Source organism: Anopheles aquasalis, chromosome 2 (genome assembly GCF_943734665.1).
Source record: "Anopheles aquasalis chromosome 2, idAnoAquaMG_Q_19, whole genome shotgun sequence".
Classification (NCBI taxonomy): Eukaryota; Metazoa; Arthropoda; class Insecta; order Diptera; family Culicidae; genus Anopheles; species Anopheles aquasalis.
The window spans coordinates 48,617,501-48,639,049 of NC_064877.1; the positions used below are offsets into that span (position 1 = coordinate 48,617,501).

General features: G+C 48.3%; 6 protein-coding genes across 10 annotated transcripts in view; 4 read left to right on the plus strand and 2 right to left on the minus strand.

The window, feature by feature from the left end:
• Positions 1-92, plus strand: part of LOC126571432 (transcription initiation factor TFIID subunit 6) — a 2,977-nt gene extending 2,885 nt beyond the window's left edge. For both annotated transcript variants that reach the window (XM_050229932.1, XM_050229933.1), the window contains exon 3: positions 1-92. This exon is cut by the window's left edge. The gene's annotated coding sequence lies outside the window, so the exon portion shown is untranslated.
• A 780-nt stretch (positions 93-872) lies between these two features.
• Positions 873-4,294, minus strand: LOC126571433 (protein-lysine N-methyltransferase EEF2KMT). 2 transcript variants are annotated; one of them, XM_050229935.1, is made up of 5 exons: positions 4,000-4,294; positions 3,767-3,916; positions 3,029-3,616; positions 1,942-2,782; positions 873-1,850 (listed from the first exon to the last, which is right to left on the minus strand). In XM_050229935.1, exons 3-5 carry the CDS (start codon positions 3,191-3,193, stop codon positions 1,744-1,746), a joined length of 1,113 nt encoding a protein of 370 aa, XP_050085892.1. In that variant the 5' UTR covers positions 3,194-3,616; positions 3,767-3,916; positions 4,000-4,294; the 3' UTR covers positions 873-1,743. The 2 variants fall into 2 exon arrangements, with proteins under 2 accessions (XP_050085892.1, XP_050085891.1); XM_050229934.1 differs by having other exon boundaries at positions 3,029-3,621.
• A 4,207-nt stretch (positions 4,295-8,501) lies between these two features.
• LOC126578333 (transmembrane and ubiquitin-like domain-containing protein 2) lies at positions 8,502-10,478 on the plus strand. Of its 2 annotated transcripts, none has more exons than XM_050240788.1 (3): positions 8,502-8,727; positions 8,805-9,131; positions 9,217-10,478. In XM_050240788.1, exons 2-3 carry the CDS (start codon positions 8,912-8,914, stop codon positions 10,263-10,265), a joined length of 1,269 nt encoding a protein of 422 aa, XP_050096745.1. In that variant the 5' UTR covers positions 8,502-8,727; positions 8,805-8,911; the 3' UTR covers positions 10,266-10,478. The 2 variants fall into 2 exon arrangements, with proteins under 2 accessions (XP_050096745.1, XP_050096737.1); XM_050240780.1 differs by having other exon boundaries at positions 8,502-8,690.
• Positions 10,479-10,593: 115 nt separating this feature from the next.
• Positions 10,594-14,633, plus strand: LOC126572665 (uncharacterized). The gene is made up of 2 exons (XM_050232161.1): positions 10,594-10,896; positions 10,961-14,633. Exons 1-2 carry the CDS (start codon positions 10,823-10,825, stop codon positions 14,532-14,534), a joined length of 3,648 nt encoding a protein of 1,215 aa, XP_050088118.1. The 5' UTR covers positions 10,594-10,822; the 3' UTR covers positions 14,535-14,633.
• On the minus strand, positions 14,600-19,586 carry LOC126572666 (SH3KBP1-binding protein 1). 2 transcript variants are annotated; one of them, XM_050232162.1, is made up of 7 exons: positions 19,217-19,586; positions 18,915-19,150; positions 17,809-18,837; positions 17,627-17,746; positions 17,034-17,054; positions 15,642-15,910; positions 14,600-15,565 (listed from the first exon to the last, which is right to left on the minus strand). In XM_050232162.1, the coding sequence occupies exons 1-7, from the start codon at positions 19,348-19,350 to the stop codon at positions 14,888-14,890; spliced, it is 2,487 nt and encodes an 828-aa protein (XP_050088119.1). In that variant the 5' UTR covers positions 19,351-19,586; the 3' UTR covers positions 14,600-14,887. The 2 variants fall into 2 exon arrangements, with proteins under 2 accessions (XP_050088119.1, XP_050088120.1); XM_050232163.1 differs by lacking the exon at positions 17,034-17,054 and having other exon boundaries at positions 19,217-19,585.
• Positions 19,587-19,667: 81 nt separating this feature from the next.
• LOC126572667 (CAAX prenyl protease 2) lies at positions 19,668-21,441 on the plus strand. The gene is made up of 2 exons (XM_050232164.1): positions 19,668-20,053; positions 20,141-21,441. Exons 1-2 carry the CDS (start codon positions 19,884-19,886, stop codon positions 20,892-20,894), a joined length of 924 nt encoding a protein of 307 aa, XP_050088121.1. The 5' UTR covers positions 19,668-19,883; the 3' UTR covers positions 20,895-21,441.
• Positions 21,442-21,549: the final 108 nt, after the last annotated feature.

Genomic DNA, 21,549 nt, shown 5'->3' on the forward strand with positions numbered 1-21,549 from the left:
GGTTTTTATCATGGTCAGATAGTATCGTAGTTTATACGGCACACAGAAAATGGTTTTTCAATAAAACAACTGCAACAGCTCGCGAAGCATTAGGCGGATAGTTTATTATGCGGTTAATTTAAAAGCTGCACATAAAGCCTTCCATAATGCATAATTCGGCATTCCAATAAATTCCAGTAAGTCTGCGACAACACATTTTCAGGAGTAATGTGAATGGGCATACGTTCACGTACGTTGGAATAGATTTCCAGGTGTTCATGAAGTTGTTGTGGAATAATAGGGTAAAAAACCATTATCTACATCTCTAAAAACAATTGCATACATTCAGGAGTTAAATAATTAAATTAACTGGAAGGGGATAGAAAGGATGTATTTGTATGGATTGTCCTTGTATGGAAGATTGTAATAATTCCTTTTCTTCCGCCCTACCATCCTTCAAGATATTTTTAAGTGTCTGGCACATTTCGTAGGTTATTTAGCCTTTTTTAATTTCTGTTGTAAAATGCTGAAAGTATGCAATTGAATAGAGATGTAGATATTTGTTTTTTACCAGAAGTAGTATTTGTAGATACCGCTATGAGGACCTGTCAAGAAGGACAAAGCTGGAACTGTACTCAACGACGAGGATTAGTGCTCACATTCGCCTCGCAGAATATGAGACTCGGGATAATTTCTGGACAATAACGAAGCGTTCTTATCTGCGTTCAAGAAAAGGATTCGCGGGAAAATAATACCAGACGACAACCCAGCCCAGCACAGGATCTTTTTTCACACCTGATAAGTAAGAAGGATTGCAACACCAGGTCATCGTAAAGAAATTAATTCAAACAGCACACATTTAATACAAGCATCGTTCATCTATCACGTGTAGCAGCACACACACATAGGCTGGGTGGTGTTAAGCTAGTAATATATAAATATTTTATTGTTTTTTTTTTTGGGTCGCTCATACAAAGCACACGGTCTGCTATCGACTAAACAACAACGTATGATGTATGGACGCAAAGAAAAAAAAAACGGTTGTTCCGCTTTCCGGTAGAGTTTCGGTGTGTACTTGTTTCCGTTTGTCTTTTTGTTTCGCTTTTCGCTCGGAGTTTCCTGTTCGTTTCTGTGTGACCCCTACGAACGATCGCGCTTGCTGGTTGTGGTATGTATATACTACCCTAGGGGAATCACTGCTACTGTTCCGGCCTTATTCAATCATATGTCTTTTTTCTTAGGTCACCTGCGATAATGTGGCGGTTCTGGCTGCGCGGCCACTCCACTTGGTCATTGTGTATTGGTCGGTCGGAGAGATATCTCTCTCTCTCTCTTTCTTTTGTTGGTTTGCTGTGGTTCATTTGCATAGTAAAAAGAGGAGCTTTTGTTATGAGCAAATACGCCGTATAGTACGAGAGAAATAGAGATACGTTTGTTAGTTTTCGCACAAGTTTTAAGGATTACTAGAGTATTACTACAACGGGGGAAAAGGGGGGTAGAGAATTGATATAAGGCGGATAGCGTGCTGCGTTCTGGATGTTCCGCCGCGACTGTCTTCATTATTGATAGAAGCGCATAAAAAGGGAGGAAAGATTGATGATGCAGATTGATATTTTTGCCAAAAGGGTTTTCGATTCAAAAGGTGTATAAGAGAGTTTGGTGACAAAGGTGATCAAGAAGAGCCAATTGGATCGTAAAGTAAGCGTAGGTGGTGGTAGGTACGGTGAGGGAACGCGATCAATCGCGATCGGTGCAATCGGTCGTTCAACTCCGTGATATCGTGAAAATGCGAATGTTAGATGCACTGCTGTCCCAGTGAAAGTGGCGGGATGGCGAAATCGACTCCTCATTAATGCGGAATTTTGCCGTTACTGTCGGGAAAGAGAGAAAGAGAGACACGCCGAACGTGATTCATTCATAGCAGTGCCATAGAATTAACCTATCGGGAACTGTTCTACTCACTCAACAGCTGCAGAAACTCGCTCAACGTATCCTGATTGCGTTCGGTGCACGCCAGCACGAACTTGCACCGATTGTTCGACAGGCAGAAGATGTAGTTGAGCGTCGAAAGAAGGGCCGGGAAGAGCGTATGATCGTACACGATGTCCGCCGCCACGATCACGTCCGGTTCGATGAGCTGCGACAGATTCGAAGCACTGACACACTGCCAGTCGAGCTCCATCACACCGATCAGCGTGTTGCCGCTGTCCAGCAGTAAGCTCACGAGCGGATTATCACAATCCACCGTGGCCGCGCTCGGGAAGTTGAGCTGAACATTGTCCCGCAACGCTCCCAGCACCGAACCGTGACAATCGGACATTACGATGATCGAAGGTTCAAAGCACTTGGCCAGATAGATGCCGGCCAGCCCGACGCCCGAACCGAGCTCCAGAATGTTCCGTCCCTGAAAGTCATCCCGATTGTTGCTGATGTGCTCGCACAGTGCCTTTGCCGCTTGCCAGCTGCACAGACCGGTCGTACCGTCGGACACGAACGCTCCGGATTCTTTGAGCGAGATGACACCTTGACCTTGCGGCAGCTCATAGTGCTTGTAACTAAGCCCGATCGATGGATCGTCCAGGGGCAGATCGGTCAGAGGTGGGGCCTGCATCATTGCACAGTACCGCTCATACATGCGATCGTGCGGTTCCACGTTCATCGCGGCCAGATCGGTCAAGAGTCGCTTCAGAAACGCTAGCTGATACTCGATGCTCACGGGGTACCGTACCACCAGCGGATGATCGACCGTTGCGTTCAACAACCGTTCCTGGGCTTCCCAGGCCAAAGGACCGTCTAACAATCCCTGCGGGGCGCGTGATGACGGGAGAAGAGCGATGGATTGTGGATTGAGGCGCAATCGGGAAGAGAAGGATTGGATGGGAAATGGAAATAAAAATATCAGGTCAAACTTATAAAAGGCAGGAAGAAATCGACGATCACAAGAAACACTCTCAGAGTACAAAGTGGCGCCGCGGCGGAATCGACTGTTCGTTGCGTTTTCCTCACTTCACCAGACCACCCTTTCGTCGGTTGGGTGGCTATTACTCACATTCCACTGGATCGTTCGTACCGGAGTGCAGCACAAGAACTGCTTAGCTACGGCCCTGAGCTGCGTGTCTAGTACTGGCGCGCCTGGCGACGACGATGATGATGATGCTGAGGCTGCTGCTGGGTGGTCTTGTTCAAACGCAATCGAGTGGTCCTTGGTTTTCATTATTTTTAACCAACCGCTGCGCTTCCGCCTTACAACAGCATATTCAATCCGTTCCTCCGTAACACCGCACCGTAGCAACCGTCTCTGCTTGGTGGCGGCCTGCTGCTGCTGTTCACGATTTGTTTATGCGTTCCGAGGTAAACCGCCGTCGATGACGAGCTGGTGCACATGCTCTTCCCCCGTGTTCCTTCCTCCTCGGCGTGGTCGTTCGATCGATTGGACAGTTGGCAATAATAGCGCGGAACGGTCGCCGAGCGCGTTGGTGGAATGTCACCAGACCGTTTGACGACGACGACAGTCCCCAAAGGTTGGTGCAGCAGCAGCAATCGTCAATGCAACCGGATTTTTCCTACGTGGCTGTGCGGCGGTGCTGTCTGTTTGGTGATGTTGTGCGCCTGTGTGTACCGTCGTTTGTTGAGAATCCTTTTCTGCGACAAAACCGATAAATATCATGCGGTTATTTTTACTTCTCTTTTGCGATCGCCCACCAGCTTGGCAAAAAAAAATGAATTCTATTGCAGCGACCAGAACGCGGAAGGTCACACCGTTCGGCCGCACCAGCCCACCACCCACCTGCAGCAGTGATGATATTTGTCAACATAAAAAGGGCTAATTAATGTGTCCGCCCTTCCGCCCGAAATGATCTGCGGGATGGTCCCGTTTTCTCGATTTTTGGTATAGATTTATCGCTGCACGCGGTCGCTCGTCGCTGCCGATGAAACGCTGTGGAATGAATCAGAAATGAGCTTCTTTGATGGTCGCCGGCAGCGTCGTGGCCAATAATAATGCACAAAAAAATTGCTTACCTGCAGCAATCAGGGGGCGCGCCCTGGCGTGACTGGCGTTTGTCTTTGTCCTTTTCCGAACGCTACTCCTGTTGGCTGGCTTGCTGCTGGTTCCTTGGCCGTGCGCGCGCTTCCGTCGCGTAATTTCCTACACCCCAACCTGCTCTGTGCGGAACGCAAACAAATGGGGCAAAAAAAAAGAAAACGCGTTGCTCTAGGGTCGCGGCTAGGGTGGCTAGGATGGTGGCATTCCGCGCGCGCCGATCTTTTCCTAGCGATTTTTTCCACTCCGATGCCGGGACTACGAACAACACTTTTCCCGCTGCCGATGCTGTTTTGATAACAATATCTATTTGACAAGATGACTGTCATGCAGGTAAATGTTTCAATTCGAATCTGGTTTCCTAACGATCAGATTTACCGTCGTTTGAGGACTAAAGTGGAGCTCATGGTTATTTAATTCTATACATTGAATTGTTTATTTAATTTAATTTTATGCATCTTTCGTAGATCGAATCGCAGACAACCCTAGTTCATACTGCTCGGCATACAATGTGCTTTCAAAATGCCCATCTTTTTCTTCCTGCTTTAAAGCATAAATTTGTTGAGCTTGACCTAAAAACTATTTATTCCATTTTTGTTCGTTAGAGTTCTAATACTCTCAGCTCATTATGATTTGTTGGTGCTATCCTGCTGATTGTGATCTATTTTAGATGTACGCTTTATACAATTTACTTACTATTTTCTATGAATAACGCAGGGTCGTTAATTAGTCATTTTGTTGTGAAGCAGAGCACAAAATGTAGCACGTTTTATATATTTTACATCATATCGCAGATCGGATAAGCCGAATCTCTCTTCTTGTCTATCGAAAACTTACATCTTTCAAGTTTTTTTTATCTCCTTCATCTTGGTCTTCTTACATTCCCCAGGACCTATCAATTCTTAGATTATTTCTAAAAATTTGGCATCTTCTGAGATACTACATTTTTACCTATAACCCTACGCTAATCCTATACCTGTGGTTCTTGTAACATCAAGAGACTGCATTTACTTCCCCATTCGTTTGATTGATTGTTAAGGATTACAGATAACAGTAGGTTATAAAGCAGATGCTCTAAGCGAAACATGAGGGAGAAGTCTAGTTCAATACAAACGATGAAAAGAACGTAATCCATCAATGAAATGTGTCCAATTGGTAAATGCTTTCGGAGTTGTGAAACCGCTTTAGGCAAGATATCTAATAGCCGATTGTTAATTTGTTTCAAGGTCAGTGGTGGGTTGGGGATATTGCCTTATTAGAAGGGGCTGCAAGGCAAACCCATTATAACGTAAGGTAAATCGATTCAGGTAGTGGTCTAAGCAAGAGCACCAACAGCCAGAAAACACGGTCGAAGTTATGCCATCGACTTCTGCCAGTCTGGCAGAAGTTGAAGGTGCCGTCGACTGTGTGCCTACACATGACCTGGCCGGGCAGCGCTTCCGTTCCTGTCGAGGACACAGGAACTGGATCGAGGCATGGATCGCGGGCAAAGACGAATGGTTTTTGCATTCCATGCGAATAAAAATGCAGCAAAAACGCATCGAATGCTAGTGGAAGTTTATGGGGAAGCTTGCATAAGTCAACGAACGTATTGGGAATGGTTTACCAAGTTCAAGAACGGCGATTATGACGTGAAAACAAGAAGCGTCCTGGACCGGCGAAAAAGTTCGAGGATGCCGAATTGTCTGGACAATGTACAGTCAGGATCCATATTCGTTCAGTGTGCTGAGAGGTTGATGACGATGGAGTGAAAGTTCGCGTGATAATATGCGTGTTAAACGCAGCGCCTGGACAAACAGGCGTTTGCTCTGCAATAAGGAAAAGAAGACTCTTATCCTGAGCCTTCTTTTCCTAACTCCTCCTCATCGACGTCCCCGTCGTGCAGAGTGGTAACATGCCATGGCACATTTATTGTACCTGGTGTGCATTCGAACCAAAGTGACCCAAGGGACCGGCAGCACTGGCCGGTTTCGATTAAGATATGGGAAGCCATGACGCTGAAGCCTGCTCTACTGATATAGAATGGCGGGCACTAGGCCATGGTGTTCAAAGCAACCGTGCCGCTTTTGTAAGATAATTAATTTATTGCAATTTAGGTACAGAACATTTAGAACATTTAGTACAGTTAATTTAGAGCAGACAAATACAGGGGCCATGCCATTACAGTCGGCAACAACGTAGATCGCAGTACGCCTTGAAGAGGTATGCAAATTATAACGTTGTAAACGATGTGTTAATTTGCGACATGCGCCATGTCATCTTTCTTGGGGTAATGCAAAACTTGTTAAAAACCATCCTTAATAACGGCTTATGCTCTCTTGCGTTTGACAGAGCCACGATGGCGTTGGACGTACCTAAATGCTGTGGTTTGTCACGGCTGCCAACTCTGGTGACATTGAACAATGACCGCAATAACTGGCGAGCAGAACACTTCGATTGCCTAGATGCAAGATATGGCACAAAATCATTTGTGAGAGTACATATAGAAGCAGATTTATCTTCAGTGTCGAGCTGTCCTCATCTGCCGATAATACAGCGCCGCGACCGTTAGAGGAGTTCAAGCGATCGGATCGCTTCTACCGCCACATCCGGTGGTCGAGTGCAGAATGTTTGAAAGACAATCATCCCGAGGACACGACACATCTGTTTTCTTTGGAGTTGCGGTACGTCAATGCTGCTGAGTTCCTGCCCTTGCTGGAAGCTGCACTACCGTCAATGGTCCTCCGGTCGTTGACGGTAAAGGACTACGCCCCGGATCGTATCCAGCATGGGATCCCAACTCTTCGAAGTGATGTTTTAAAACACTTGGACATAGATTCGAAATGTGCATACCGACTGGTTCTGCCACAGCTGAAGTCATTTAAAGGAAGATTATCCGCAATTCACCTTTATGACGACAACCAGGGGGCGTTTGCACTTTCAAGCCTGAAGGATGTACACGTCTATTGGGACGGAACCAGCTACGAACTCTCTTCAGCAACACTGCTGAGCTGGATTTCGAGAAACCCATCCTGGAATCCAATAGCTTTGATGGGCTCAAGGAAAAATTTCCAAACTTAAAGAAGCTTAGTTTTTCGAAATGTGACAGCAGAGTACGAGACACGTTCGAACTAAATGGCGTTTACAGAGTCTGATGAAGATAATTAATTAGAGGCCGCGTATGTATAAAAGGAATCGGCTGCATACAGAAGTTGACACCACCTCAAAAAGAATATTCACATGAAGTGAAGTATGACAAATTTAATTAGGGAAACAATCGAAGAATTGGTTAGTTAAGAAGTTTTTGCAATCACTCGATAGCCATGTGGGTCTCCGTACATTCCACACGTTTAAAGAATTAACTTTGAGATCGGGAAGCGTAGGTTTAGTATGAGTTTTTTTAGATGAACTTGAACTCGCGAGAACGCAGAAAAAACACGTCTGCTCGTCTCAGCGGATGAAAAGAAAGAGCGCCATTTCTGAGCGAAGCGCTTAAGGAGCGTACCCACGAGCTGCGTGAAGTTATGTCGAAATATATAGGGCAAGCCGCTACAACGACGATGATACGATTGTGAAGTTGGTTAACCCTTTCGATTTTCCTCATCTTTTTCTCATACATCTGACTGATGCGAACAATGAAGCAATGAACATAGCCGAATGGCAGCCAGGATTAGTTTGAGAGGGGGCCACGCGTCGAAAACGGTCGAATTTTATTCGACGATGACCCACATCTGATCGACTCCGCCACAAACGTTCCTCGAGGCAGCAGCTAATTTGATGCTCATAGAGCGGAAAATTCACTTCCGCTATTTTACTTTTTTCGATGCATCGGAATAAGCACTGGAATTTATTTATGAGGTCATGTTAGGCGGATTTCATGAATTTGCTTTACTTTTCAATCCACTGAACTGTGGTAAACGAGGCGAGACACAAATTCCCGAACAACCCAGGCTTCTGCGTGAAAAACTTAAGCGGACGACTTGCACGGACATCTTGCCTGTTGAAGAGCCAAAACCGGAAAAGGAAGATTGAAGTGATTGACGTCGAACCAAACGTCGAACCCGCTTGTTCGCTTCCCACTAAACCAATCGGTGATCTAAAAACAAAACCAAAAGTCGTCGTAAGTACGCCAAAATTGGTGCATGGAAATTTTAGCATTTCAATGGCTACGAAATTATGCGGTAGGGAGAGGCCGGGGGTCCAGTACACTTTTAATTGAAATAGTGAAATTGCTCATAATTTGTGAACCATAAAAATGGGAGGAACTTAGTTGAAAAGTTTACCCCGCACATCTATATTATTAACGTTAAATTTATTGGCCAGCACAGGTCGTTACGCGGTCGTGTTTTACGGCAGCTCTGAGCACAAATTATTGTCTCCTTTTGAACTGCGGTTTTCTTGTCGCTGGGTGCCTTTATTGACAAAATTTTTTTGTTCAGCAGCGAAATTTGCTGATCGGGATAGGCTATGGCTTTCGCTCCTTCGTCATTGTGTTGCCGTCTCAGCTCATGAGCAATTTCAGCTCGACCCCCGATCCCATCAGAATTTGCTTGCGGTGAAAGCGGGTGCGATTACGCGATTAATTACTAATATCCACGGATCGAAGGGACAGCGCCGACCACTGCGCACATTCGGCACCATCTGGGGAAAGTGCACCACTATCCAATCAACGCCCGAAACCCCAGTTTATGTAAGATATTTCGCTTTCCGTGCACAGCATCGCCAGGGTTTGTTTTGTTTACGTTTTCTGGCCCGAGATGGCCACCGCGATATGTGGCTGCTCTATGCCCTCTAATTTTTCCAGCATGTTCAACCGGTTCGCTTGTTAAGGGCCTTATTGCTGACCAAGGAACAACTGCACGGCCAGAAGCGATCGAGACGAGAGCGCTGGTACCGCTGGTGCAAAGGGAAATGTTGCCCTTCTTGGATGAGACGGACGAGCTGTTCAACTACTGGATCTTGAGGGCTTTGCTGCTGGTCGTGCTTTATCTGGCCTGGCGTTCCACCTACGTCAGAGAGGATCGTCCCAGCTCGCAGGATGCGGTACTGGCGATCGAGAACAATTTACGCCGTTTGAATACGCTCCCCTTGCGTCGCTTGAATACGCAGCATAACGTGACAACAATTATTCGTAAGTATAGGAAGGGGCACGGAAAAAAAACACGATGACGTTGGCATCGGTAACTGACCTACCTCACACCCATCTCCGTGTTCAGTTCGTAGCTCATCTCAGCAATCCAACATCTCCAACGTCACGGAAACGGAGGGTCTCGATCTCGAGAACGACAGCATAGCCTCCTCGATCGACAACATTACACAGTCCATTCTGACCGAGGCCTCCGAATCGGCCACTGGTCTCGATCTCAGTGATACCGAGGGTTACCCAAGTGTTGTGCGACCGGCCGTTGTTGTTGATACATTTCACGACGCGGGACCGGAAGAAATCATTCGCCAGATGGACGCAACCGACCAGGACGGTGGAAGTCGTCCATCCACCATCACTGACAACACGGCAGGAACGCCTTCTTCCAGTGAACTGCGACAACGGAGGCGACCCCCTACGGCTGGAAACGAACCGAATGCGGCTGCCCTGCCGGAACGTGCTGGCACCGCAAGCGCTCTGGAGACTGTGACCGCCGATAGCGCGACGGGCAGTGACGTGAAGCCGATTCGCATCAAGCTGAAGTATCTGAATGATGATTCCAAGCTCGTAGAAGGCAACCTGAACGAGGGTATTGGGGAATTTAAGCGACGCAACTTTACGCTCGAACTCGCGGCCCAAAAATTGGTGCGGCTCGTGTTCAACGGGCATGTGCTACAGCCGGACACCAAAACGCTGGCCGCTTGCGGTTTGTTTGATAATTGTGTGGTTCACTGTTTGATACATAACCAGAAATCCTCGTTAAATGGTGGCGATCGGGCGCAGGACGGCGGAACGGTAAGCGGAGACAATCGCTTCCAAATCGCAGCTGGTGATAGTGCAAACGATGGTGGCAATAGCGAAAATGGCAATGAGAATGCGGATAATCGCGAAGCGAATGGGCATCCCAACGAAAGCACACGATCGCGAACACGCTACGGAACATACTTTATCCACATCGGTACACTGGCGGTAACCGTTCTCATACTGTATGGCTGGTATTGCCGCTTTCATTATGGCCATCTGTTCAACATGAGCTCTACCATCGGGCTTATCGCAACCACCACCACCTTTCTCATTATGATGCCAACAATCATTCTCGCTGATAGCAATACACCAAACTAAATTGGATGACCCTAGATGAGATGATGGAATATCTGATCACAGCATAGATCACGCCCTCCTTGAAACGCTTGATGGCAACCCTTGGAAACCAACGTTTTTGGGTCAACCGCTGCTGACCCTTTACTTTATTATGTTTCATTCACAGCTGGACCGCCCTTGTTTTGTACATATTGTGATACAATAAACAGAATGGTAAATTAATGAAAATGTTAACCATACGTTTCTGTCGTTTATCGAAAATAATCACATCGTTGGCACACGGATGAGCATATTAAATGCATTTTAACTCAAGATACTAGTGCTACGGGATAAAAACGTGTTTCTTGGTTTCAAGTTCCTAGGAGTATAGAGTGCTACGATTAATTCGCCAATACTAAGTCATTCACATAAATTTTAAAGCACTAGAAATGAGTCATCAAGGCATTACATTGTAGCACGCGCCACTGACAGTCTCAGCCAGTGTACATAAAGATAAGATGAGTAGTAGGTGACTGCAAAGGAAAGAAAATTGGTAAAAAGAATACTTCACTCCGCAGTATCATTGCAGCACGGCCAGTATGGCCACAGTTTCTTATGGTGAACCTGAATTGCGAAATGCGTTCGATCGATTTTCGCTCTGGATTTTATCACAGTTAGTATGAGATTGCCGATAGGTAGTAGGCATTGGGTAATGGTTCTTCTTTTCTGTTTGGCAGATACTTATCCACCAAGAACAGCGTCAAGCTAGTGTCGGGTGCAAGGATCAAGGAGGAGCTAAGGAATCATCTTGTTGCGCTTACCACGAGTGAAGCTGGCATCCCGACAGAGCTGCATCTATTGGAACATCATCTTACTAAGCGGCAGTACGAACAGCACTCTTCCAAGACGCTTTCGGATGGTGATCTTGCAGCCGTCGGTGCCTACTTTGATCTCAAACCACCGCCGGCTGTGCATTACTATGTGAGCATCGGCAGAGAGTTCATGGAGCCGGAATCGCCAGTGATGAAATGTGGCACAGTGGATCTGCCCTTTCTGCAGCTCATTCCATCAAACGTTCTTTCGGTAATCAGCTGTATCCGAGAGTTACCGGATGCAAAGACAAAGTGTGCCTACGAGCGAATATTTTCCAATGGCAGAACGCTACGGGCACAGCTACTGGATGCGGCCGAGCAACAGATGTGCACTACCGAGGACGAAACGCTGGAACGACGGCTCTATTTCAACGAAGCACTACCAGCGTGTGCTGTAGAGTTGGAGGCCCTTGCTACCGCCTTTGCTGCCGACGAAAGCACGGCCGTTCCCCTTGGATTGGTCATTATCCGGCAAGGCTCGCTTGAGTATATTAACCGGTACATCAAGAAAAACTGCGTGGAACGTGAAGAAGACGTAACGTCAAGTACCTGGGTACTGATAAGCGACGTGGTACCGTTTGAAGCGCCCTTTCCAACGCACACTACCGTGCACGAGGTTGCTTACTTGGAGGATTATGGATTGGTTTTCTGGCTGCGAAGTAAAGGGGATCGAAAAACGACGATCTTACGGTATTTCACTCTCGGTTCACTCCGCGAGCTAGATGTTGTACCGCCAGCCCCCGGCTGGTTGAATGTACTCACTACAAACGAAACCAACGGGTGTACTACATACCTGCGCAGACTCCGAAGCGCATCTCAACGAACCGATCCCTTCCGGGCGATCGCGCATTGGGATGCTAGCGAGGCAAATGATATCCTACTACAACGAACTGGTGCACATGGCGAGCAGGAAAGGTTTAATGACACATTGTGCGCCCTGTTTGGAGCTACTGTCGAAGATGAACGGTTCGCGGTACGAAACGGACATCTACTACTGCTCATAGATCATGCTACAGAGGATTGCTGTTCGCTCGCCGTGATGGAGTCATTGATTAAGTGGTTAAATATTGTCGATCAAGCCACTAGCCGCCGTTTGATCGTGTGGATCGTGGGAGACGATCAGTTTTGGAAATCAATTGTAACGCACTCCCATCATATGGCCGTACGGCACGCTATGCCTTTGTTAAACGAACAAGAACAACGCGAATGCTTATCGATGCTGCTCCCAACGGAATGCAGCAGCGATGTGGATACCATACTAAGATATGCTACCGAGAGCAACTGCCGAAAGTACGGTGAAAGGCTACGAGGAAACGTGTTTTTCGTCGCTGCTCTTGCAGAAACATTCGCTCATCGCCAGAGCTTACAACCTGCGTCCTATTTATGGATCGAGCTCATGGAACGGTTCATTTGGAACCATTTAGCAGCGCCAACGGACAGCGAGCGATTGGTTCACCTGGAGGAAGAATGTTTTAGAAAGGTTACCGGTAACATTGAGCCACATCATAGCCCACTGGATCGTGAGAAAAGATTTTATAAGCATCGGACACTGCTTAAATTTTTAGCCACCAGCTACCTACGGCGTCGCCCGGAAAGGATCGACTTGGAAGCGTACCATGCGGTAGATAAAGATATGCTTGATCAGCTTTTGTTCCGCCATAGCGCACTAGCTCTCGCAGTATTGCGTCAAGATCTTGAGCAGGTTCGCAATATGGTGAGCCAAGGATTCCCCGATTCGCTGCGTTCCCACACCGACCATCTTCAGCGCAATCTTTTACACATCATACGGGAATCGGTCGAGATAGCTGATATCCTGTTAGACACCAATGCGTTGGAATTGGAGCAACGGTGTGCACAGCTGAACAACTGGACACCGCTGGAAATGATGGATGATCGAGAGGATTGGCCAATTGTCGATCGATTGCTGGCCAAGGGCGCATCCGTCAGGGCGACAAATGCACTCAAACTGCACACGATGTTACCTTCGCGATTGAGCGAAGTGTTGCACGTCGGTATTGGCAACAATTGTGTTGCGCTCGTGGATTGGATTTTGCAGCATCGACCCGACTATCGGATCAGTCAGTATGATTTGTACTGCCTCTCGGTGCACCAAGAGTTCGATCGTGACCTTACGTTCCGGCTGCTGGCGCTTGCCAAGCAGCAGGCTTTGCCAGAACGCGAACCAATACCCTACCGGTTCATCTGGGACAATTCGGCCCTCGATAATTTGGTGGAAGATTGGCGATACGAGCTGGCAGCCTATCTGGTCGAACATCTCGCGTTCGAACCGACCGAGCAGTTCCGCAGACTAGCTGTCGCTGCCTCGACCGAGGTGAAAAGCGAAGACGCCTATGAGCTGCTCAACCAACTTTACGATCGCGGTTGTCTGAGTGAAATGTATCGTTTCGTTGAGGAAAAGCAGCTCGATCCAGGTAACCTGTTTATTCGAGCCGCCTCTAGGGGTGACCTGGCCGTAGTACAAGCTCTTTTCGATAGTTGCGGGCTTGCCCAACGGTTCCAAGACGACGAGAACGATCACGGTCAACGTGCGCTAGCTGAAGCGCAGCAAAACGGCCACCAGGAGGTTGTTCGCTACTTGCAGGAAGTTTGTGGAATTATCCCCGACGCTAGGGAACCGCACCATCAAGGACTGGATAATAGTGCGGAAGATTTCGAATCCATCATGGCTCTAAACCTAGAAGAACTGAGACTACGCAGAATCGATTATACTCAGCGGTCGGAGTATGGTGAATCGTATTTGCATTATTACATCCGCAACAACGACGCACCGGATGAGGCCGTATTTCGTTACCTTCTTTCTCGGTATGATACCGTTGATGCCATTCGATGCGAAGGTGAAACGGCCCTGCACATCGCGCTGGCATGTGGCAATGAGCTGTGCGTTCGGCTGCTCATCGAGCACGGTGCCAATGTGTTTGCAACCGGCGAAAAACACCAGCTTACTTCGTTACATTTTGCTGCCATGAGCGGTAAACAGCGGCTGATCGATCAACTGATCGTGCGCTATGGCTTCGACGTGAATGTCCGCGATCAGAAGGGAAGAACGATCGCTTTCTATCTACCGACATGCCATCGACTCTTCCGGCATCTGATCGATCGCTATAAGCTGGATGTGTTCGGATGCGATAACGAGGGTCTTACGCTTTTGCATGATTCGGTGCTCAGTGATAGCTACTTTGCTACATTGAAAGTGGAGTTTGTACTACGACAACTGCAGTTTCCTCAAACACTTACCGATTCGAATGGCCGGCTTGCACTACACTGTGCCGTTCAAACGCGTTCGATCGCGATGGTCGCACTTCTACTGAAATATCGATCGGACCTTTTCCATGTGCCAGACAACGACGGGGTGTCAGCGTTGCAGTTAGCACAATCGATGAATCTGCAGCACGTGGTACGAATGTTTCAAAGCCTGTAAATACGACGCCCCGTATGGCTTCTCGGAAATCGGTCACCTTCATTGAATGAGAAAAAGTGAAAAAGTTACGTTTTATATAAAATATATTTGCCTACATAATTATGCCTACGCGTTTGACGCATTCACTGTGACCGTGCGGTGTGCCTTCACTCGAGGAACTCGCACATGGAAGGCCGGAACACAGAATGGCCACGGCAAGGAATTGCTTTAAAAAGAACTGTTTGTGTGTAAGGGGTGTACCGCTTGTTCGGACGCTTCCAGATGTCCACGTAGAGCCGGCGACGTTAGAGCCGTTGCTCGAGCTGAAAACATCGAAACCACCTTCAGATATCATGCTGCCGACGAGCTGACGATCAGTTGGGCTGCTCAGGTGGTTGGTTGGGTCCTCCTTGTGGTGCACCTGCCGCCGCGAGCACTGCTGCCGCCACCTGACCATGCTGCGCATTTGCTGGTCCAGCGACCGGCTGGGAAGATGTGGAGGACGATGCGGCTGCCGCAGCCGCTGCCGATTGATTCAAGAATGCCACATTAAACGGCTTCAATCTCCCAACGGTGCTGGCATCGATACCGGAACTAGACAGTGCCGACGGGCAGGGAGACATGCACGGTGTAGAGCAGTGGCTATTGCTCAGATCACACTGATCCAGCTCGCGTATCAGCTCATCGGCTGACGGACCTCCCAGGCTTCGTTTCGGTTGATCCTTCTTCTTCGATATCTCGAGCGCGGTCGTTAGATCCCACATCTGAATGGCACCGTTACAGTGTCCTGATAGAATGAAGCGCCGTGGCCTCGAGCCCATCCGGGAAGAGCCTTCGCATTCGTGAACGCAGAACGACGTGATCGTCGTGCCGTCCACTGACCGGATCAGACAGATGCGCTCACCGTTGGAGGCTAGTCGGACATACAGCTGATCGGTATCGGGCACCACCTTCTGCACGAAGATTTGCTCATCATCCTGCTCACCGAATGGTCCGAAATCGTTACCCGCCGAGTAGCTGTACGTTGAATCTACGGCTTCCAGTGAAACAATCTACAAACACGGGAGAGATGATACATTAGAAATTGCTATCGGGTGGCCCGCCCTGCCGGGGAGTCAGCTATCCTACCTTAAACGATGCCTCAGGCGTTGATCCGGGTTGAGTGGATATCATACCACGGAATCTTGGCACCTGCCAGGTGCGCACGTGATTGTACTCGCTGCACACCGAAATGAGAAACTTTTCCGACAGTGTCACCTTCGTCACGGGGCTCTGGTGTACGGTGAACGTTTGGAATAGCTGTGGCCCGTGCCCCACCGTTTCCGGGTGTTGCACGATCACTCGCACCGAGCCGGAACGTGTACCGTAAGCAATTTCGATCCAATTGCCAGAGAGACCTGCCAGAAAGGGAACAAACATTCGATTTTATTAGACAGACGCAAGTGAGACTGAGCGTTATCGACAATATAATGCTTAGATCATTTAGAAATGGGCCAATTGAACGGGAAATTTAAAAAAAGGATCGTGATATTTAAATACGATTAAAGGTTATTTGGACTGCTGACCGCTTTAGTAAACGGTGAATCCGGATTCGCAAAGGGTACCACGTGCCACAGAAGCTATACTCCCGGGTACTGATCATACGTGATTTTTGTCTTTTGGCCGATGATGAAACTCAGAAATTCCTGGCTTTGGTCAGACGAAGGAAAAAGGTTTGCGAAAAAAAATGTCGAAAAAAATCATCATTTAAAAGAGATCTGTTTCTGGTGCTGACCAATATCACCGTCAATCCTTCATTAAAACATAAAACATTTTCATGTATATTTTGACCAGATGAAGCCACGTGCCACTATCCTAGTTCATTTCGAAAAGGCCGTTTCTTCGGCCAGTTTATCAGTTTATCGATCAGTTTATCTCTAGTCTACTTCAATGGATGGTGGGAAATGTTAAGAACCTGACAATAAAAGGAAAAATCAATAGCAATCACATCTCGGTTGACTAAAACTTTGTCTGAAGTAGGTGGAGAGGAAATTTCAAACGAGAAACAATGAAGCACAAAGGGCGGGAAACAATTATGGGAAAAAAAGAAAACGTTTTACTGTAGCAATTATTTTGAATCGATCGAATCAATAGTTATACAAATACACTACCTTGAAAGTGTCCCATTTCTAAAAGATCAAAACCTTGCATAGTTTTCATAGAAAGGAATCAGGAAATAAAACATAAATCTAATCATGGAGAAGACCACGAAACACATAACACACAAAAACGCAACCATGCACTCCGAACAAGTGCGAAGCGACCGGAGCTCCCGAAACAATGTCCGCAAACAACGCAACGATGAAAATATAAGCCAAAAAACGATCACAATCCAACAATGGCCCTCCACTGCACCGTACTGAGTGACATAGAGGATATCAAACCAGGAAAACATGGAAGCATAAACAGAACGGGAAAACACTAGTCGGACTCGGACTCGGACTCAAAGCGGACACTCTTTTCGGACGATCAACTTCCTACCTTCCTTCACCCGATCCGCGGCTGATGAGCCGAAAAGAAGAAGAAAAGAAAACATCAAAAATATCGTCAGAACGGAGAACGGAACGCGATAAGATAGATAGCCAGCGGGAGAAAGCGAGCGAGGATCAGTAGTGTGTCGAGGGAAAAGAAAATCGGATTCTAGGCGAAAGAAAACGCTACGAAACGTTTGCTCTACAAACACGAACAGAGTGTGGAAGCAGGAAAGACAATTGAAACAGGAAACGATTTTGAAAACAAATGAAACATAAAGCGCACAGTATAAATGTGTTTTTTGGGGATAAAGAGAGAGTGGAGAATGATCCGATTGATCACGAACTGAAAAGAGATAAAAAAAAACTGTATCGGCACGAAAAGAGTGTCCAGTTTTCCGGTGAAGATGACGATGATTCCGATGGTGAGGGGGAACACACGCGCGGTGGATAAGGAATTCTAGTAGTACTTGCAAGCTTGTGATAACCGTGCAGCGGATACTGTTACTGTAGAGTGTGGTGCTTATGGTGTTGGCGATACCATTAAATGGCATGAGTGGATGAAATTATGGTCTAACACTAAAAAGCGTAGGCTTCACATACTTGTCGTTTTGGGCGTCAGATAGACCGATATTGCTGTAATGTGATCGTTGGATGGATCCTTGTACAGCTCGGTCACCAGTAGATCATTGTCCTTCATGCGTAGCGGGAACTTTTGCATATCTGGAAAGAAATTTAGTCGGCATTAGTTCGCATTCCATTTGTGGGGAGAAGCCCCTACTAACCGATATAGTAGATCGAGCCATTGTTGCAGCCCAGCAGCAGGAAGGAACCGGCCGTATCGAACGAAAGTATTGGAACGAGATCCTGAATTTGCCAATGCTGGGTCATCGCGTGCCAGACGCCAATCTTGCCGGACGACGATAGTGCCACCAGTTGGCTGCCAATGAAGAACAGATACTCGACGCGTACGTGCAGATTGAAGGTGCCGACTTCCATCTTGCTGCCATCGTCCGAGATTCCCCACAGCCGTATCTGGCTGCCGTATGAGATTGCGACCATCTTGCTGTGCGACTGTTCGCCGGCCGAAGTGGCTAGGTTCATCTTCGCATTGATGGCGATCCGCTCGATCGTCGACTCGATGTAGGGTGAGACAAAAATCTGCTGCCAACCGGAGTAATCCTTCAGCCGGTAGCACGTGACGAAGTGGGCATACGCGACCGAGATCCAGTTGTGATGGGCCTTAATGATCTGCACTCGCATCGGATCAGCCCAACCGCCCGCACCCGCACCGGCGCCAGGGCCAAACACGAGCCCTACCTCATTGCGGACGTACTTGTTGAGATCAACGGAGGAATTGCGCGAGTGGCGCATCATGTCCAGTGAAGCGGTACGCGAGTGCCCAGGCGCCCACTGACCGTTACGGTTACCGTTTCCATTGTATGAGACTCGCATATCCCACGACGAGTTACGGGAATGGCCCGCGTGTCTGTTGCTGCCACTCGATCCGGATGGACCATTTCCGCCGCTTCCCGAAGAGGAAGAGGATACTCCTTGCGCAAACTCCGGCACACGTACCATGGATCCGGGTCTGGGGTTCGATCCGGTCGATAGAACGGAATGGGACTGCTGCGCTGCTGCACCGTGTACGCTAGAACCTTGCTGAGGTCCAAGGCCCGATGGTCCAGCAAGTGGTTCCACCTTCTGCGACTGTGATGGCGCAGCCGAGGAAACGTTGGAACCCGTTGTCATCGCTCCACCGCTCAGCGAGCTTGCGGAGGATGAGCCTACCGGAAGCTCCTGGATCGGGATGTCTAGAATGAATTCGAGATGCAAATATTATAGTGCATCACAGCACCATCACCACGAGCGCGCGTTCCTGCGTGCTTACTCGGTGCCGGAAGGTATCCGTAGAACAGCACATCGCCACAGCTGGACTGGTCCATTTCTTCGCACAACATCAACCGTTTGATCAGTGGGGCAATGTTGTAGAACTCGGCCTCATGGCGCAGTACCCGAATGTCGACGGACCGGATGTCGATCTCTTTCGTTCGCAGATAGTTCAGTATCAGGCTGAACAGCTTCGGATCTCGGTCGATGAAGATAGCGTCCGTTTCATCCCGCAGACTGTAAGTAGAAGAAGCCGTTTTTCACTTGTTTTGAAGCTGATACCCCACCTCCGCGTACGCGTACCTTGAGATGCGCCCGTTGAGCAGCGAAGTGAAAAACGTATCCGGGACCCATGTTAGGGTTTGGCGTGAGGTGGAAAACCTCGATCCTCCAACATTGAGATGCACAATATCTCCGACGTGGTTGGAGAATGCCATCGCTCGCTGGTTGCTGCGACCGTATTTCACAAACACGCAGTATAATGGGAACACAGGGGGCTCTAGGCCGAGGAGGAGTTAATGCGGCCTGCGGAGTGCGATTCTACCAGCCGTTGTTTGCCCGTGTTCCTGCCCAACCATTATCTCAACCACTGCTCGGCCTCATTTCGTGGTCGTGCAGCTAGCCCAAAAATTACACCGCGACCAACTTTAAGCTGGTTTTTCACTGCCTTGTGTTTTGCTGCGGGAACAAAAGGGGACTTTTGACGTTTCACCCAGCAGCCCAGTGACAGCGCGGCGTGCGTGCGTGCGATTCTGTGGTGGGGTTCCCTGTTTACGATCCTCATAATTTCGAATTTCACTCCGCTTCTTCTTTCCGGGGCACACCACGGCACCCCGCACCCTCGGCGGCATCCTACGAGGTGGTACCATTTATAGCCAGCGCCGGTCGGACGACAACGGATGCAAAAGTGGAACAGCTGGTACTGTTGCTGCAGCACTGGGACCTGTTCGTGAGGATCTGGTCTGCCGGTATGGCACACCATGAGATGGATCCTGCACACAGTCATCCCGTGGCCATGGACAACGACACCGACAGGGACGGGCTCGTCCTCCTGCCAGCATACATTTCGGTCGGTGCCTGCTTTGTGATAGCCGTTATTTACGTGGCCAGTTTGTACGTGTGGAACTCCAAGCATGACCGGTAGGTACAGCCAGCCAGCCAGCCAGCCGCAAGGCCGTTTTTCACTCGCTCAATAACCTTTCGTCTTCCACCACCATCGTTTTCCAGTGACCATCCGTCGACGATTAAACGCCGATTTTTCAGCGTCTCCGTGGTCATGTTTGTGGCTCCCTTCTTTGTGATTGGTCTTACGAGCGAAGCCGTTCTGAAACGGTACAGCATGTGGCAGATAATGGGCTTCCGGACGGACGGCCTGTTTACGGCAACCTTTGTGCCGCTGCTACTGACGATGGTGCTGTTTCTAGGACCGTTGAGCGTGCAGCTGACCAGTGGCGTTTGGCGCATCTACTCTGAGCCGATGTACTGGGTCAATGCCGTCCGCAATCTGGTCTGGCTGCGGAACCATATCGTCGCACCGCTCTCGGAAGAGTTCACGTTTCGGGCCTGCATGGTACCGCTGTTGCTGCAAACGTTCAGACCGTCGGTTGCGATGCTCATCACGCCGCTGCTGTTTGGGCTGGCCCACCTGCACCATATCAAGGAACGTCTGCAGGGCGGACGACCGTTGCAGGAGGTGCTGATAGTATCGTTTTTCCAGTTTTTCTACACCACCATCTTTGGCATCTACTCATCCTACCTGTTCGTGCGGTCGGGCCATTTCATTGCACCCTTTATAGTGCACGCCTTTTGCAACCACATGGGTTTTCCCGACATCCAGGAGGTGCAATCGCAAACGGACCACAAGAAGTATCTTTTCATCGCCTCCTACGTCCTGGGGCTGGTCGGCTGGATCGCACTACTGCCAACGCTTACCACGCCCGAGTGGTACGCGAACGATCTCTTTTGGGCCGCAGAACTTTAAAGAGATTATGCGTGTTTTGTGTGATTCCGTGCCTCCCCCGCCCGGTCGGTGCCATTAGTGAAATCTTTGTTGCCACTAACAGAAACTACAGGGTTGCCTTTACGCATTTCAACTGTTTGCCAGTAGAGCAATTGTAGAAGCTTAATATTTTTATTTTTTTTTTTTATGCTTCATTTATTTATTATGCCACCCGTGTTCCTTGGTTTCTAACCGTTTCTAAGGTAGAGTGCAAGAAGACGACAGAAAAAACACACAAGCTGTGCCTGTGAGCGTTTAGGGAACTAATTGTCGAATGTTAACCGTAATTATTATTGTCGATTGTTGGCCGGACAGTGATTTGTGATTGAAACAACACGCTGTTGAAAGTTTTTTAGGACGAAGTGCGTACCGGCTAGACTGGGTCCGGGTCAAGATCATTCGTTGGGATATGGGGAGAAGGCATGATAAATCGACATCGACATCGACGGAACCACTTTCGGAACCGGAATGTGCATCCCTTTTGTACACGGTATTATTATGAAATAAATTTTATTTCTAGTAAATGCTACGCGAATAAGAGTTGCTCTTGCTGAAAAAAGCGCGGTTTTTAGAATTCGCTGCGCCATTTTGTTGGCCTGGATTTGAAGAAAATGATCTCCTGTCAAAGAAAGGTTAA